This window comes from Numenius arquata, chromosome 5 (assembly GCF_964106895.1).
Source record: "Numenius arquata chromosome 5, bNumArq3.hap1.1, whole genome shotgun sequence".
Classification (NCBI taxonomy): Eukaryota; Metazoa; Chordata; class Aves; order Charadriiformes; family Scolopacidae; genus Numenius; species Numenius arquata.
In genome coordinates this window covers 2,208,533-2,227,710 of record NC_133580.1, presented here as the reverse complement: position 1 = coordinate 2,227,710, position 19,178 = coordinate 2,208,533, and the positions used below count along the sequence as shown (strand labels likewise).

General features: G+C 41.4%; 1 protein-coding gene across 1 annotated transcript in view; it reads right to left on the bottom strand.

Annotated features, from left to right (window-relative positions):
• The window catches only part of LOC141464378 (ubiquitin carboxyl-terminal hydrolase 12-like), a 28,882-nt gene extending 10,583 nt beyond the window's left edge, over positions 1–18,299 (bottom strand). Inside the window, exons 1-4 of the mRNA XM_074147260.1 lie at positions 18,187–18,299; positions 5,331–5,411; positions 1,327–1,540; positions 133–359 (exon numbers count right to left, since the gene is read on the bottom strand). Coding sequence (XP_074003361.1) covers positions 133–359; positions 1,327–1,540; positions 5,331–5,411; positions 18,187–18,234 — 570 coding nt within the window. The 5' untranslated portion in view covers positions 18,235–18,299. The remainder of the gene's footprint in view (positions 1–132; positions 360–1,326; positions 1,541–5,330; positions 5,412–18,186) is intronic.
• Between the last annotated feature and the right edge of the window lie 879 nt (positions 18,300–19,178).

Below are 19,178 nucleotides of genomic sequence, written 5' to 3'. Positions count from 1 at the left end.
CTATGTTCCATATTTTAATAGAGAGAGTGCAATTTCATCTATCCTAATGAATGAAAAAGTGCGCTCGGTATTAGGGAAAATGATCCAGAACCTGTGAAAAATCTAAGAGGTTTGGTTTTGGTTTAAACGTACAGCCTCACAGTTAAGACATCTGGTTTCATTGGTTAGTGTTCCTTGGAAGATTTCATGGACCCACGTCAGATCGATCTTGTCTCCTTCTTCGCTGTCAATGCTGCCGTTCTGGAGTTTGCCATTCTGCTTCTCCTGCTTTTTCTCTTCTTGTAGTAAGTCAGCAATAGTGTTAAGTAGGTAGTTTAGGAATTCATGTGCATCCTGTTGCATATAATTATCAAATAATTCTGGAAAAGAAGAGATCAAGGAGAATGAAAAAGTACAGATACATCAGATCATCAAGTTACTATGCTTTTAGCAACCAGTGTGTGCCCTTCCCCCTTCTCTACCCTATTATACAGTTGTGGGTTACGTTGCTAAAGAGTCTTTGAAGAATTGTACTTTGTTGTTCTCAACAGATGTTAGATTACCCTCACCTACTCCCCAGGTTGCAAGAAACACACAGCTGAAAAATAACATAAAGGAAACTCAGTGTGGGCATTTCTTGGAACTGAAGAAAACCATGATTGGTTTTTAGGGTTTTTTTTTTTGTTGTTTTCTTTTTTTTTTTCTTTAGGGAGGGAGAGAAATAAAGAAATTCAGATGTGTTGCCTTTGGCCATTAGTTCATTAAGTCCAGCATCAAGGGGCAAAAAACCCCTCCTATAAGTTTGTTATCTCTTCAAGTTCAAGCAGAGATGATAAATCAACATACAGAACTCCTCCTCACAAAGTAGCTCTGGGAAATAACCACTAGTTCTCATCATAAGGAATTTATCCTCCCGCAAATATAAGAAATCAGGCAAAGGGTGGTTAAGTCTCCTTAGAGAGTTCAACTTTGAGGTCTGTTTAGCCCACGACAATTTCTAGCAATGACCCAAAACGTGCCAACTTGCAGCAGAGCTCTACAGAACACGATGCCAATGTGGAATAATTGGAATAACGAGAGTTGTATACGTGCTCTGTGCTTGGTCTAAGCAAGTCCAGAAGCAAAGAGATCTAGATAATCCCCTTACGACACAGCACAGTTCTGATATCATCTCTACCTACGCTAGAGGTGGTGAAATTCACACCACAAACAGGAGTTCAAAAATCTTCCAAAAATCTGTTAAAACTCGACAATTTGGACTCACTTAAAAAGGAAATTGTGTTTACGCTTTATATGCTTAAATCCCCAATGCTTAAATCTGCATAAAAATTTCATCTATTCATTTACCATTTTCTTTCCTCAATCGGGAAATAAATTTCTTGGGTGGGATGACTCCCACCTTCTTCTTTTGCGTAGCAATACTGTTGAAGAGATCAGAGAGGCATGTCAGGAGGCTTTCCTTCTTTCGAGGCTGCACTTTGTACGCCAAAACTTTTTCCCGAAATGGACGACAAAAATAAAGTGCCTGTAAGACTGAGTTGCAGTAGCAGGTATTGCCGAACTGGTTAAAACAGAACAAAAGGAAAACAAACGTTTTCATATTAGGTCTGTTAAAAAGGAATGACAGAAAGAGGCTGCTCATTAAGAATGTCACATACTGAAAATGGAAAAGTCGTCTGTCAGAGTTCATTTATTGGGGAAATACTAGCAGGCATGGTGTAACAGACTCATCCTTGTATCATCCCAGCTGGTAACAGCAAGAAGAGGAAGAGAAGACAACAGTCACAGCAATACCATGCACACAAAAAAAGCAGAAAATCATTGACACAAAAAAAACCCTCAACCCAAACTGAGGGCTCATCACAAAATCAAAACTTCTGGAGATGCAGTGTTGTCTGAATCCTGGTAGGGGAGATCCTGCTGATGTGGAGGGGCCAAGGATACAGCGGAATGGAGGGACAGAAACACAGAAACAGGAAGAGACAGCATCCATCAGCATCCCCGCGTCTCAGCTGTTATAGTACCAAGAGCTCAACGCATGAATTCATGTTAGATTTGCCTGTGTCTCTAAAAAGTAAAAGTACTTTTTAGAGATAGTCAGCAAGGTATCCGTTAAATAGTTCCTGCTTATAATGAAATATTATGAGAAGTACATGATGCAGGCAAATTCAAAGAGCATCTGGTTTATATCTGCCATATCTGAAGGCAGTGTTGTTTTAGAGAAAGGAGGACAACGATAACGAATTCCAGAGGCAGCGTTCCACACCGCTTAAAAAGAAGAAACACTCAGATATTAGCACGTCATCCACGAGAAATACCCCATGTTTTCTCAAGCTGTTTCTTTGCAATTTATTGTGCAACCGTATTGTACAATGTTGTTGCTTCAAAGAAATGAAACAAAATCTGGGTTTGCCAGTCCCCAGACATCCTGGCAGTGAGATTCTGCATCTCAGGAGCATTGAGAACAAAATATTTTAAATAAACAAAAGGACAAATCTGACTACAGAACACAGTTTGTTAAGCGGTTCTCAGAAAATATGACCGCTACTGTTCAACAAAATTTGGTGTGATTACCGTAGCAGAATGATTTCAAGTCAGTTTGCTGACAGAAACAGAAAATTAACTGTTTAATTCACACAGCTAAAAAGGTTACAGCATCATAGTTACATTAACATTAATTTATACCATAGGCAAACAATACAGAACAACAGTTAAAATTTATTGACATGAGGAAAACAAATATGCAAGATCAAAAATTCAAATGTGAATTAGGATAGAACCTAACCCATAGGCTTGTTAGTGACCTAAGAAAACAAATAAGCATCACTAACTAAATTTGCATACAAGACAAAATAGGCAAGAGAACTACCAAAGGTCTAATTAAATATCATTGTTTTCAGATGAAGCATCTAATAGAGTTGTCTATAATAATTCCAGAAAATTAAGAGACAGAAGAAACTAGAAATTGGCCATCTTAAATGAAATGGAAGGTCATGGTGCATCTTAAGTCAAAAAAGTTTACAACGCAAGTAGTTAATGAGATGTTAAGACTGTATTCATGGAGAAATCACCTCAAAAAGCATGAAGTCAACTGGTTATACACTTCCTGCTTTGATCCTACCCACAGAGAAATTATTAAAACCAACACAGAGTTAAAGGAGTTAAAGAATTAAAATTCCATCCAAATAGCTTTAAAAATTCCTGCCAGTAAGATGCAAGATGCTTTGCAGTAGTCAGTGATGTGGTGAAAAGTTCGCTTTATGCCATGCTTTAGGTTTTAAAAATGTCCTTCTAAATAGTATTTCAACTCGCCTTGCCTGCCACCACCTTTACATAAAGTAATGGGGAAGAATTTTTATTCCTAAAATCAGTATCTTGCGTGCTAGCATTTTAGCTATTTTACTGCATGCCAAGTACTTTACAGAACGACCATGTGATGCATTTTATTTCAGCAATCCTGACTTTTTTTTCATATCAGAACAAAATCCTTCCAACTTTGAGCGATTCAGGGCCTTGGGAAACTTCTGAATAGCTCAATTACTGACCTACCCTTCTCTTTAGTACAGACAGTTCTCCACAAATAAACAGTATTATATAGCAGTGTCACACTTGCAAACTGCAATCAGTTTGCGTTTAGAAGTACAAAGTAATCAGATCTCTCCAATCATGACCTTAACTTTGCTAGAAATTCTTCTGAAAGAGGGCCATTTGTCTTCGACAGAACCCCCAAAACCAGGCTGCCAAGGCAGTTCTCAACGGGCTGATGAATATTTCCAAACCTGGAGCTACGTGCATGGGTTAAATACTCAAATACTGCGTGAAGTCTAATGTGACATAAAACACAAAGGAAAAAAACAGGTACAAACCCGTAGGTTTTAAAATCTTTTTGCCATGGTTTCTCTAGTATAAATATTTCAAAAAGATGCAAAAACGAAGTTTTTTTTGCTTAAAACTGATTGTATTTAGAGCCAACAATACTGGACTTCCTAACAACTTGTAAAATTTTACACTTTCAATGTAAAAATAAAGTTTGAAGGCTTATTTTAAGATAGAGGCTTTTTAAAATAAAAACTGAGATGTCATTCTAGAATGAAAACATTGTTCCATCCCTCCCGCACTTCAGTTCAACATTACACATGATCTATTTTATGGGGTGTCAGAAGGAACGGTCAGACCCTTCTCCCATATTCTCTGCGGTGGCTTTAGCTATGGTTTGACTGCAGCCAAACTGTTCAGCTCAGATCCAAAGAGAAAATAGCTATTTAAATAAAATAGCTATTTAAAACTATTAAAGCCTTTATTGTCCACAGGTTCAACACCTGATTCTATTTGCAGCGCAACCACACATTTACTAGTATCGATGCCGAAGTCATAAAACCACCCTCTTTAAAGCGCTCCAATTAATTTCAAATCATGAAAGAACTAGAAATAACTTTGGAAAAAGCTCTGCAGAACAACAGCATGAAAACGATCACCCTAAAGAAATTGGTTGCAAGGAATAAAGCACAACAGTATTAGTCATATTTTGTCCTTCAAAACAGAGGATGGATGTGGTTATAATAATTCCGGTTATTTTTAGAATGCTATTTTTCCTCTTCACACTATTCATCGCTCTGCTATTTATGTTACAATTGGAGATGCCTTCCATTTTTCTCATTATGGTGCAAACCTCAGCAGCTTTGGAATGGTCATTAACACCATACTTAAGGAATATAACTCAACATGTTTAGATAGTTTGGTGTCTGAGAACACAAACTGCTAGAAACCCACACAGAAGTCAATTAAATGGGTTTGTAACGAGCTGCAACAAATAACACGTTAGTAGCTATATTAACCTTATTTGGTGTGCAAAAGACACATCATCTGTCACATGTAAGAAAATTATCAACCAAGTGTGTGTCACTCTATGTCCTCACATAGAAGAACTTCCACTAATCCCACAAGTAATATGTTTTTAGAAAAGTCACACATTTTCATTTGAAAATCTCAAGGCTCCCATCCACTGCAGCGTCAGTGTAAAATCAAATTTCTCTTCTCTAAAAGAGCATATGAACAATGTACACACTTTATTAATGTCTCTTCCAACTCAATATTAAAATCTTATAATTAGAAACCTACTTGAGTAGGAAGGTTTCTCTCAAAGACTTTATAATAGACAGACTTCTTTTTCTGTGTTTAAGATGAAACTCGGTTAATAACAAGGCACAGCACCATTGGATGTGGTGTCTACGCAGAGTCCCACTTTAAGTTAGGAGTGCTCATAGATAAAGTTCTAACAGAGAATCTTGTTAAATTCAAAATTAGGATATGAATTGAAAGATTAGCCTTTCAACCACAGAAAATTCACTTACATTGACCAAGCCAAAATAATGCTCATTCACAGGGAACTGTTCAGGACCAATCTCTTTCTCCAAAGCAGAGGCATTGGCGCCCTGTAAAGAAACAGTATGTTTATGTTAGAGAAAAAAACCCCAACTTCGTAAAAAACAAAAACAACAAAAAAACCCCCACCAACAGAGTTCATACCACTCTACTCCACACATAAAAACGAAGAAGCTAAGAAAATAAATTGCTTCCGTTGAGAATTAGCATCTCGTGTTTCCGATGTTCTTCAAAATGAAATCAATATGATGCTTCATTATTATAAAAGGCACCACGGTTTCACTTAAAAACTCAACTCTAATTCCAGCTGATGAAGTTATCTGATCTAACAGATGGGGGGAGGGAAGGGGTTGCATTTGAATTTATTTGAAAGTTAGTAACAAGATATTTGTTCTCACCTAAGACTTCAGGTTGGTCACAGTGACCTAGAAACACCAATTTCAATTTAGCCAAGAACGAATTGTAAAAAATAAAGAAACTTATAACACAGAGAGAACTTCTAAACCTGGGGGACAAAACCAATATGGTACAAAGTCCATGAAAGAAAAAACATCTTTTTGTGATGTGGACTGCACAAAGGTTTGATGGGGCTGATTATTATTTGCCTCTCATATAAAGAATTCTTGAAAAAATTTTGCCTTCACTGACACTTTACATTAGAAATACATTAACTTTCTAACTTTATTTCTGGAAAGTGCTATGGCCAAGTGAAGCACCATTACAAAAAACAAAAAGAATGGAAAGAAGTTTATCAGACATTCCTCAAACTCAGATGACCTAAAAGTGCTTTGGCTTTGCTACCCTTAATTTAAGGACAATGTATTAAGGTCACAGTGCATTTTGATACATCCTTGAGCCTCCAGCAATATAATGAGGATAGAACTTATCAGATACAACTGAAAAATACCACTACATATCACATGGTCTTAATTGTCACACAGAACAAGAAGTAAAGCATACCAACATTTTCATTTCAATTTTAACTTTGTCTACTTCAAATTCAAAGTGGTTTATGCACCTCTTTCCATCTTTTCCCTTTTTCTCTTAATCCAAGAATGCACAAGAACAGGTGATGCTGGTTTTGACAAATTTTCAGTCTTGCCATCAGAGCTGGCTGCTAAATGAGGTTTCTTTACTCTTACATTGTGCACGTTTCAAGATTTAGGAAGGGATACGTGGAAAATCTGCAAGCGTGTGAAGTTCAGTTTAAATTTCTCTGAACTGGCTTCTCGCCTCCTCCATCATCTCCAACACTGTATTAGAGAAACTGGTACCACAACTTCCCGAACCAGTGCAACTAGACAACCCCAATACTTCAGACTGTAAAGCAACACATGGAATAAATACGTGAACAAAGAAATAAAAGTGTAAGAATTGTAATTTTTAACAAAAGTATGCTACAAAGAATTTAATAACCTACCATAAACCAGTGTTGCAATTCAACTAAACCACCAACCCGTATTCCGTATGTGTCTACCCACCAACCCATATTCCACATGTATCTACCCATTTAATCTAACAAGTCACATGTGCCTTTTTTTTCAAGTGCTTCCTTGTATCTACTGGCCAAACTTTGTAAATTTGGGTAAATTAACTGCAGGGGTATATTAAAAATTAAGGTTTCCTTAATAAATTAAATGCTAGTCAATCAGCCAGAGAAGGTTAATTAACCTAACATTTAGTTGCAATGTTTCTGAAGTTTCTTGTCAGAGAACACTTTACATTAGCACAACAAAATCATGAAAAGCAACCCAGGACTCCAAGTAATTGTGGGAGGAATCAAAACCACAAACTAGTCATGAATAGTTCTGAAGATGCAAACTTTGATTTATCATGGGAGTCAATGTCCAGGAGAACTACCCCACACAAGGCAACAGGTAGGTAAGTAGGGAAAAAAGAAGTACTTTATGATGGCAGCACAAACTGGCCTCGGTCGTGTTTCAGGATGAAAATACATGTCTCGTCTGTGAGTGACGCTGCGTAACTGGAGTCAAAGTTCAGCTACTCACAATCTCTGATCTCTGCAACTACATTTGCTAATAGCAAATTAACCAACTGGAGACCAAACCGAGTGCAGCGTGAGCCGTGTCTTGCTGTAGTGAAGCCCAATAAGCGGTTTGTTTTCAGACTGATAGGTGCTACGCATATTTCCCCGCCCCCAATAAAAGATTTTTCCATCTGGATAAATACTGGATGGAGGCAGGCCTCAAACACATAAATATTTGCTCATAAGAAACAATACACGCTTCATAATTTTGGAAACATAAGTCGCATTTCTCATCGAGAAATATAATCTAACCAAAGTGGCAAGTGTCCAAAGTATGAATATTTATACTTGATTATTTATGGAATCAAGGGAGATGCATCTCTTCTGGGGTGCCACAAAAACTCTTCTGCATCTTTACTGTACTTTACACATCTAAAAACATAAGAAAAATCGATCTGGGTTTGCTAAACTATCACACACATTGTAGGAGCAATAAAAAATGACAAGAAAAAAATCACTAATAAATATCAATTGAGTTTGCTTGGCATACAAAAGCTAAGCGAATAATGTAAATAAAATGCAGCTAAATATAACACAGTGCACAAGATTAGAATTGACTTCTCGTTGCTAGCACAAGACAAATAAATACATCTTATAAAAAAAGCTAGAATTACATCCTCGAGACTTCTAGGAGGTGCAAGAAAATGCTTTTAAGGAACTGCTCAGCTACTCCAGGAAGAGATGATAAAACTTTCTGTGCACAGCTCTGCGAGCAGGAACAAAACACAAATTTATACAGTCAACACATAACTACCCGAGGAGGAAAACGTCCCCCAGTTTAACTAAAGTGCTAATACTGGTTTACTTATATAATTAGACTCTCGCAGAGATGTGAATTTAACACTTCTATATTGGTGGGGGAGGTGACAACTAAAGTTTCGGCAACTTTTAAACAGGGTTTGGAATTTTCCAGAAATTACTGTGACTTAAAATGTTGTCTCAGAGGTTGGTTGCACTTTCCAAGACATCCCCCATTCTGTTCACACACCCATGAGCAGAACTGACTTCGAATCTCCGGAGCAAGCTCGGCTCAGAGGGTTTCCAAAGGTCTGGCATTATTAGTCAAATAGAAAAATGGAAAGCTGCCTGGCCCATCTGAACCATCACCATTTTAGCAGATCAGAATAACAGATGCTGTTCACAACGGCCAAGATGACCCCGACAGACCAACAATAAAATATTTTCTATTATAGCTGCAGTAATCTTACTTTAGGCATATCAGCTCATTAAAAAAGGGACCTATCCAAGAATATTTGTGCTCACTGATTTCCATCAGAAAAGGCAAAGAACACCCTTTAAAAAAAAAATTCCATATACTAGATTTTAAAGTATCAAACAAAAGCACAGAGAATTGTTAATATTCAAGTTTTCCTCCTTTTTTCATCCCATCTGAGTGAAGGACATCACTCCAGCATTAGATATGTATGAGATAAAGGGAAGACAGGACTGAGTACAACTAATATTTATGCAAAGAACACCAAAAGGTTTCTAAGGCAAGTTTCGTTGAGTTTGGTAAAGCAAAAAGGGATGGTAATGTAAAAAGGGACACGAAGAGACCAGTTTCAAAACCTTTTATCTGAGGCAGGTGTCTGATCAAGTCATGACAGATGAAGTGATCCCACAGTACAGCTGAAATTTTAACTGAAAAACCCATCAAAACGAGAACAGAGATTTATCGAGCCTTCCAACTTGTAAGCTGCGAGTCCCTTTTGCTCAGCAGAGAAGTCTTAAAGATTTCCTTCCAGTTCAGTACACCACGCAAGTGGAAAAAATAGTAGACGACTTCTATTTCTTAGCCAGATGACACTGCCAATTCATCGCATCACCAAAGGAGATAAGAAAGGAGAATGCTCAGGCATTACGGTCTCTTACAACCTCTACAGTTTTTGACTATCCCTGCAAAAAAAATGAGCATTTTCCCTGGTCTAGAGTTAATTGATTTCCGAAACTGAAAACGTATCAACAGTTGCCAGGGGCTTAAATACTTCTATGCCCTTAAACTTATTTGAATTTGTAATTATTCTTACAGACAAATGGCCTATAGATGGCATTTGCTTATCTGACAAGAGTCATAAGAAGAAATAATTGTTGGAAGATGAAGAAGAGTTATCACTTTTCTACTTTCTACACATAAGTAGCTTTACAGTAGAAATTATAATAAGGCCAAGAGTTCTTCTGCAGCTACTGATGAACAGAAGAACAGCTGGGAGCGATTAATGACAACTACAGAGCTCAGAACACAAACTATGGTCAACTGCTGACAGAAATCCATGCATTCACCATCCACATGGGTCTTGCTTCCAGATATAACTTTTCCCTTCTTTTACTACAATTAATTTTACTGAGTTTCAGTGAAATCCTGGTCCTCTGCAAAACCTGGCTGAGAATAAGTGGACTATTATTCCAGGTTAACCAGCGTTACCAGTCAGATTTTTTTTATCTTTCACACTTGGAAGGAATTCACACTTCCATTTATAAATATCTCTTTTTTGCTGCTCTGGAGGTAACTTTGCAGACGTGGGAATGGTTCTAAAAGCAATGTTGTCCTATCTTGATAAGCAAGGTCTTCTGAGCACGAAGCAGCTGCTGCTCTAGCTGCAGTGACAAAGGATCAAAATTAGCCCAACGTTGGGTCAGTATCCTTGCTGTTATTCAGGGCTCTTGTCAAAAATAATCAGGTCAATGCTGTACTGCAGCTCGAGCAAACAGCGAGCGGAGAGGCACTGAAGCTCTAAAAAGGGGCGGGGGGGAACCTCACAAAGCAGATGATGGGAAAGGGTTACGAGCGGGAAGATCGCAGAGTCCTTTTTGCAACAGCCTTGAGATTCAGCGAGGGGAAGCAGAGAAGTTTATGGCATTTACCGTTGCTAAACTGCAATTCTATCAAGGATTAAGCCAACACACAAGGAAGGCTCGGGATGTATGTTTTGGAGGGTGCTGGTTTCACACCAGTGAATGGTGGAGCGTCTCACGTCAGCACAATCCACCCAATATAAGCAACTGGGTGTACGTTCTAAACTGGAGACATGGAGGTGTGACACTTTTAAAATCATAGAATAGTTTGGGTTGGAAGGGACCATAAAGCCCCTCCAGTGCCACCCCCTGCCCTGGGCAGGGACACCTCCCACCACACCAGGTTGCTCAAAGCCCCCTCCAACCTGGCCTTGAACCCCTCCAGGGATGGGGCAGCCACAGCTTCTCTGGGCAACCTGGGCCAGGCTCTCACCACCCTCACAGCAAAGAAGATCTTCCTGAGATCTCATCTAAATCTCTCCTCTTTCAGCGTAAAACCATTCCCCCTCATCCTATGGCTCCCCTCCCTGATCAAGAGTCCCTCCCCATCTCTCCTGGAGCCCCTTTAGGGACTGGAAGGGGCTCTAAGGTCTCCCCAGAGCCTTCTCTTCTCCAGGCTGAACCCCCCCAACTCACTCTCTCTCTTTTATGGGATGGGCTGGAAGAGAAAGAAGTACAGTAAGAAAACGAGAAGAAACTATAGTAAAAGAAGAGGGATAGTAAGTGAAGATCCAAAAAAATATAACCATTAAAATAGTCATTAAAGGCAGCTACATTGCAACCAGCATTTCCGACGTGCTCTGATTATACAGTGTTTTTGAAATTCACAGGAAAATCCACACGACAGCAGATTGTCAATGGATTTATAACCATTCATTACTAGCTCAACATAATGACATAAAATACTGAAGATTTGTTTGGTTTCTTAGAAGGAGACAGAGATTTAGACACCTAAACAGACAGTGCACTTGTCAAACAAATGCTGCTCGAGTTTTTTAAATGCTAATAAGGATGAAGCAGTTGCTTAAAATACAACAATAAAGGAAGTAACTAGAACCATGAAGCTCTTCTAATCTTTTCAAAAAAATACAACCAGAAACAACTTTTTTTTAATACTAATGATCCTGACATCTACAAGAAGTCTGAGTAAGTCACTGCTGTGCTTATTTTGGGGCGCTCCACCAATTTAGCTGCTCCATTTGTAGACAGCAGGAGATTTTCAGAAGAGAAGTCTTAAAATCAGCATACATATGTATTACTGCTCCCGAAGTTCCAGAAAGATTACTATCTGTACTTCATACAATGTTTAAACTGCAGTTTCCTATGCTTTAGCCCCATCTAAAATACAAGACTAATCTCATCAGCAGATTACTTTTAACGAGCTAGAGACCATCAGTTAATTTAAACCACTCCGCAAACAGTCCATGAAAATCTGAAGATACAGCCTTTCTTTAACGATAAATTTGCAATTAATATAATTCAGTTCAAATGAAGCCATTAAAGCGTTGCAACTTGGGCTATCTCTGAACTTGTATTCTGGCTGCAGGCACGCTCAGGAGCCGTGCAGCTCCTGGTTGGAGTAACAGCCTGTTGACACAAAAATCCCCTATGATATACTGCCTTGGGCTCCATCCCACACTAACTCAGCTTTTGGACTGGAACCAGTTTATTCCCACTGAGCGTACAGCACGCACCTGCCTGCAAAAAATATCTCCCTTAAAGAAAGGCAAAAAAGGGACAGATACCCAGGAGATATTTCAGTGTCCAGAACATACATGGTGCACAAGTCTTGCTGAAGTCTCTAATTATTCATTTGATTCTTTTTAACAAATTAGGGTTGGCTAAGATATAGCATTTGAAAAAAACTGGGAAGCAGCTTTCAAGTTGGGCAGAAAGGCTCCAAGGGACACCATCGTGCAGCTCTCAAGATTAGAAAAGCTGATTAAATACACTGCATGACTGAAGAGTCATTTTTTTTAAAGAGTGAACAAACCAACCAAAACAAAACCAAAAATAAATGACAAAAAGAACAATTAGGCCAAACCAGAGCAAACTAAAACCTTTCAGGAAAGAAATCTGAATGAGACGATGCATTTTATAAAGGCTGCCTGCACTTACTTTGCTGTATTAGCTGTGATAATTCAGGCTTCAGGACTATTAAAATTACCACGTGGGGGAGTGCAGACGGGAGCAGAACTGGCGCTGGATTCCTGAAACAGTTTATAGAACACACAGCCATGATTTTCTAAACACAGAATTAGATATTGCTTCCCCATCTTTCAAAACTCCTTGGTTGCATGGCACAGAAGTCAGATAAAAAGAACTGTCAGCTCAGCTATTGCTCACCGTCATCTGGGTTTTGAAATGATCCCTTTTCATGCATCCCGGAAAGCTGCCATTCCAGGCATAACGAATTATGGTAAATTGAATTTTGGATTCCAGCACTCCGCATGCTTATGCTGGCAAAACAAACTGATAATCTTGAAAGGAGCAGGTGTAACAGTGTCACAGACTTTCCAAGACTCTAGGCTTCCAAATACCATGGAATCTTCTTAAAATCTGCACAACCTTTCGGGGCGCACAGGAAAGCGCTGCCTCTGCCCACTGTTCACACAGAGCACTCGGGCTACTGCCAGTGTCAGGGGGATCACGGTGAAATTAGAAAATGCTGTATTTCCAAATAAGTTTACTGTTATGAAGCGTTTAAAACCTGAAGTCTTAATGAGAGTGTTTTAAAATAAACTAATACAGAATGCTTTGTAAACTGTTTCACGGAAACGTTTATTCAATTAGGAGCTGGTCTTGCCAGGTCCACAGGATCTGGGCCGCGCTTCCGTGGGCAGAGCAAGTCATACACACTTGTGAAATTCTGTAATTTTATGCTCTTTAAAATTAGTACCGCTTAGAGTCCTTTGCAATGTGGCACTGTGAGCAACCTATTTCCCCCTTCTCAGCCACTGCCTCCCAGATTACCAAAGTGTTCACATCTAAATTCATCCATCTGGAAAAGCTCCGCAAGATTTCTCCTGACCTTGGGTTTCTCTCAAATGACCTAGTAACACACACAGGAGTAGAAGTCTGGCTAGTACAGCACTTACGGTATTTTACAGCTTTTGGGCCCTCTAAAAGAACAGACAGAAACAGATCTACAGGCCCAGAGTTTACCAGTATTGTTCTTTTGTGAGCTGGTAATAAGATTTTATCATGACTTTCACACATCAAACAGTGGAGGAACAGTGCTGTAAAAAGCGAGGAAGCGGGTGCTGATGGAAGGCAAAACGTAACACCACAGGTTTATGAACAGGTTGTAACTTCAGGCATTCCACAGGTACAGGTTAAAAAGGCACAGAAACACCAGGAAAAGTCAGACACAGGGCCCATCAATGGATCTGAACGCGTGTATATTCACAACATGAGAGGTTAAGTGGATAAATCATTAGGAAAGGAGCTGAAAATATAAAATATGACATAAGAAACAAAACAATAATCTACAGCAGCCCTTTATTTTGGCAACAAGTTTAGGAATCTTCCAAATTGACGTGTAAGAGCAAATACTGGAAGCCATTAATTTTTTTAATAGGAACAAGATACTAAATGATGTGCATATAAATACAGATGAATTCAATGTATTAAAAGTATTTGCTCTGAAGCCTGATTAAAGAACAAAACAAGGAAGATTCAATAATCTAGAGCACTTCTTGAACTAGCTACGCTCTGCTATTTTAACATCTTTTCCCAGGCTTTCATACCTTATTTTTAAATTGTAACAGCTCTGCAGGAGAGGTCCTCCAGTATAATTAATATCTAGTTTCAACTAATGAACTAGACACTGCCCACAGTTTGCTCAGGACTCCATGGCACAACACAGTTAGGATCTCTCATTTTCCCAGGGACAGTGAAGTCACGAAATCTTCAAGTTTATAGACAATCTGGGATCAAAACAGATACCAGCAGAGCAGAAAAACTCCTCCATGTGGTAGTTCAGGACTCCTGTAAAACCCTAAAAAAAAAAAAAAAATCATTCAAAGGAGACCTGTGTGCTTTGCATCTGAGCTGGCTGTCAGCTGCAGGCTGGCTGCTTTGCATAGGCTTCAATCTCCAAACCACTGCAAGCCCAAAATCTGGCGAATGCATCAATAACCACCCATCACACCCACGGGATTAAACTGGAGTACAAACGGCATGAGAAAAACCTTGCACAAAGCGAGCTACCAACCAGTTCGCAAAGGGTTATGCAGGGGTTTTTTTTTTCCCCTAAAACAAAGCAGGTTATTCTCAAGCTTGGTGCAAAGATGAATATTATTTTTCCTTCAGCTTAACGAGTCAACCAAGCAGCAGAGCACTGCTGGGAACAGAACTCCGCTCAGCTGGCTTTACTTTCATCCTCCCTTCTTTCCACTGCCTCGGTAATATCTCCCCAGCTATAAATGCTGTTTCTCTGATAAAGCTAAAGCAAAGTTCTACAAATATAGGTGAAACAGCAGCAAGGCAAACATTATACATCAGGGACATGAAAGCCCTGCTTGAACTGAATAGTGTAAATTATTCAGGTGGCAAATGGCAATGTATTACTTACAAATGATTCAGTCATCTCTTCTCTAGCACTGACGTTAATAATTATATCCACGCTGCACTGCTTCAGAGGAGCAGAATCAGACTACCACCAATTTGTATACTGGATTTGAGTTCTTCAGGCATGTCTTACTGGTTTAGCAAACAATTAGATGTGAATCTAGGGGAAGTGTCCCTAATTAGCTGACCAAGAAACACCAATATTTCTCCGAACAGCTTACTACAGACCTTTCACAAAATCAGCTGTCAGACAGGAAAAGATCACACCTTGCTCCATTCCAGTATCCTGTTTTGCTTCACCAACCAAAAAAAAAAAAAAAAGTCATTGTCAATGCAACAAAAAACCCCAATTCCTGACTCAATAACTCAGTTCTCCAACTGTCTCAGCCCTTCGGAGCACAGCAGGCATCTTCTGGATTAAATGATCCAGTCAGACCCCTGGAAGTTCAGCCCCCCTTGCTCTCTCTCCTCAGTGAAGAGAAGATTCGCCTCTGTCCGTGACCATGCCACAGAACTGCAAAGATACCACTTTTAAATATTTTTTAAACAGAAGCTACGCATTTATCATGAAGGGTAACAAAATGCCTCCATAGCGCTTTCTATTTCACTCTCCCCGATAATTCTGCAGTTGCTTGCAGAAAGAAGGCAGAAACTCCTCGAGTCTGCAGTAAAGATAAGGGCTGGGAAACAAAACTAAGTCCAAGGGACAGAGCAGAGAACCAGAGCTCTAGTTGGTAGCTCTTGCCGTACGATGTCAGCAGCCTCACCAGGCAATGAATCATATTCAAATGAACACGTATTTTCCTATGAGTTTCCAATCTTCGCAATGCCGTAGTTGCCACATGAATGTGAGGCAATCGCTGAAAAAGGGACGGTGCTCACACCAAGAAAACGCAATGATCAAGAGGCACGGGAGAACTGATCCACGCTACAAAAACCAGGAAGTTATTTTAGGGATGGGGATGTAATTAAAGTTATAACTATATTGCTGTCTATTAATGAGACGGGGCATTGAATTTCATTTCAAAAGAGATACTGCGGAAGAGAGGAGTTTCTGAGACAGAAAGCCAGCAACACCAGTCCCTGCGATAGTGACTGACTGAGGGGTCTGAGAGGGTCATAAACCTGCATTTCAGTTTTCCAGCCTGAAGCACAGATGATGACTGGAAGTGCTGGTAAAAACTGCAAATTTTACTAAAAAGATGTAAAGTACTGTACAATCACCACATATTAGCATAATCCTGAAGAAAGTAGTTTACCAAAGGGACTTTGTTAATGTAATTAAATGTTTTTATAAAGAAGGCTCAGGTTTTTCATATTCGCATCATGACAAAGCAAGCAGTATTTTTACTTACTGGACGTTAATTGAAGTAGATGCAAATAAACTGATTCAATTTTAAAATACAGCATGCAGACCTTAATTTTTCTGGGTTAACTGAATTAAAAAATAGTGAGATTGACAGTAAGTTTAGCCAAGCTATATATGCATCTAAAACACTGATGCTGAAAACTTCCATAGCATTTGATTAAACAGCTATATAAGAAATTTGAAAGTAAGTTTCATACAATCATTTAGTGCAAGCAGCACCGCTCAACATCTTGTGCAGAGAAATTAAACAGTAAGTTCTCCACTTGAAACAAAAACAGTAAGAAGAACCTGCCTCCCCAAAGCTGCATTACTGCAAAAAGTCTCCTCTTGAAAAATAACCACACCGTACTTCAGAAGGGCCATTAGTAGGCTACAAGTATCTTCTGTCATCCAAATTCAAGGTAAGCACAGGAGTGAAAATGAATCCAAGGTTGATTACCTACGGCCAAAAGTCTCTAAAAGCAAATCCCAAACCCTGGGATGGCTGTATTCAGGCTCGGCTACGTACTCATAGGAAAATGCATTGCCTTACATTTGCCCTCTTAATCTGAGGCTCAGTCAGCTGATCTCAGGAATGCATCCAAAATATTATATGGGATTGAGTCAATCACTTGCCTCTGGGGTGCAGAACTCCACAACGAAGTCATGATTCAGCCACCTCTCATGACCTTAAATTCACCCGCATTTGTGATGGGCAATTAAAAATATAAATTATGTTGAAAAAAAAATAATCGAGTGAGATTGGCGAAGTATGAAGTTCTGGGAAGTCTTCTGCAACACCAAAGGTATCCATTGCCAGAAATTACACAAAAATTAAATAATTAATCTCCCTTGTTAAGAATAGTACTATGAAAATACAAACACTGGGCTTTGTACAGCACCGTTGTGGTTCAGTTCAACTGGATTTCGAGTTAATCAATAGCAGTAGTCGGTACCTACGTGAAAAAGAAAGGGAAAGACTCTGCACCCTTTACACACGTGTGAAGTCAGGCTCAGCAAGTTGGTCTGCAGGAGCCCCTTCTGAACTGCAGCCTGCTCTCTGGCTTGCTACTGCTTCAAACGAGACCTAAAACTGAAGTTTGACCACAAAAACCAAAATACTAAAATACTAAATACTTTCAGCCTGAGTCTGTGTTGGATTTCGGCAATTCAAGCCCTTGTTATAGCTTATACTGATTAAACTCCTTACAGTGTCATAGAACCATAGAATGAATCTTTGGGAAATGTTTAGATGGCGTATCATTAACGAGACGCAATATTTTATTATGAGTCAGCTGTGCTTTAGTGCTAGACAAACCACTCGCCGGCCTCTATTTACGCAGCAATGTAACTTCATTAAAAATTCTGCATAATCATGCAATTATCAGCCTCCCTCTTGCTGGATTTTCATCGGCAATATGGGTGATACCCTCTTACATGCATCCACGGGAAACGATTACAGAGCTTTTATAAACTAGTATAACAACCTTCAAATGGAGCCTAGTTATCACAACAAATGGCTGTGATCCCAGCCAGAAAAAGGAATTAACGCCCGGTAATTCCCTTAGTTCCTCCCCCTCGGTAGGAAAGCATCCACCTGCCCTGGCGATATCCCTGCCAAGGGCTGACACACCCACCCGAAGGGAGCCGGTTCCCATCTCGGGAGAGGGCTCCCTGCTGTCCCGGCCACCTCTCCCCACCCGCCATTAGGGCTTAATTACTCCAAATCCATCAAAACAGCGGCTGGGAGCAACTCCCCCCTCAGCCCGGCCTCACCGACCCCGCTTCTCTCGCCCCTTCCCCGGCGCGGCCCCCGCCGCCTCACCCGGCCCCCTGCGAGGCCACCGCCCCCCACAGACCCCCCCTTCCCGGACAGGCGGCGGTTCCTCCCTTAAAACCTGGGTTTTAACCACTTTTGCTAATTCTTATTGCGCCCGGCCGCGGCGGGGCCCTCCTCAGTCCCGCCGGGGCCGCTCCCGCCGCCCGGGGCCGGCAGCGGGGCCCCTCGCCGGCCACCCCCGCCGGGCCCCGGGCATGGCGGCTGCCGGCCGGCCGCGGCTCTCACCATGGTACAGATGGAGGCGAGTCTCCGGACCGTCATCAGTATTTCCATCCGCCCGACGCGGCCCCGCGCTCCGCGGCCGCCCCCGCTGCCGCCGGCGCCATGTTGGGACGCAGCCGCCCAACTGACAGCGGCAGCCGGAGCCGCAGGTGGCGCAACCGCCAAACGGGGCCGGGCGCCGGCGGTGCGGCCGCCAAATGGCGCCGGCTGCGCCCCGCGCCGCGCCCCCAGGCGTTCCACCGCCTTCCCGGACCCCTCCGTCCCCCGGCTTCCCTCCTCCGCCCCCGACAGCCCGACCCGGCCAGGAACCGCGCTCCAGGTCCGTGTGGCGTCGCCGCGCCGAGGCCTCCCTCAGGGTGACCGCGGGGCCGAGCTGCGGCTTCCCCCTCTGCCAAAATGGGGTTGGAGACGCCTGGCTTGGTGCAGCTGTGTGGATGGTCGGGAATGAGATGTCCTTCAATGTCCCTCAACCCAGGTGAGACATGCTGCGATGTCCCTCAGCCCAGGTGAGACAAGCTGCGATGTCCCTCAGCCCAGGTGAGCCGTGATGCGATGTCCTTCGGCCCAGGTGAGCCGTGCTGCCCAGGGAGGCGGCTGGAGGTCCCAGCGGGATGGGTGATGCTGCACATATCACCGGCAAAACTGGAGGAAGATGCCGTTCCCACAGGGATGGAGCTGGGAGATGTCACCGAACCCCCCAGCGAGGGAAACCACGGCCACCCCAGGGCACCGAAACACCTCGAAATACACACTGAAACTCTGCCTTTCCTGAGACTCTTTTCAGGGGCTGCGAGTGCCCACAAACAGGTCTTTACGATGATGCCCAGTGCCATGGTGGAGTGTGAGTGCCATGGTGGAGTGTGACAGTGGTTTCGCACCGAGGAATCCTTTGCTGTTCTGCACAACGTGTCCCCGTTTCAGCAAAATGACAAAAAGGGCTCTTTCAGAGCACAGCGCTACGAGTGACAACGGCGTCCATTGTGAACCCAGGAGGA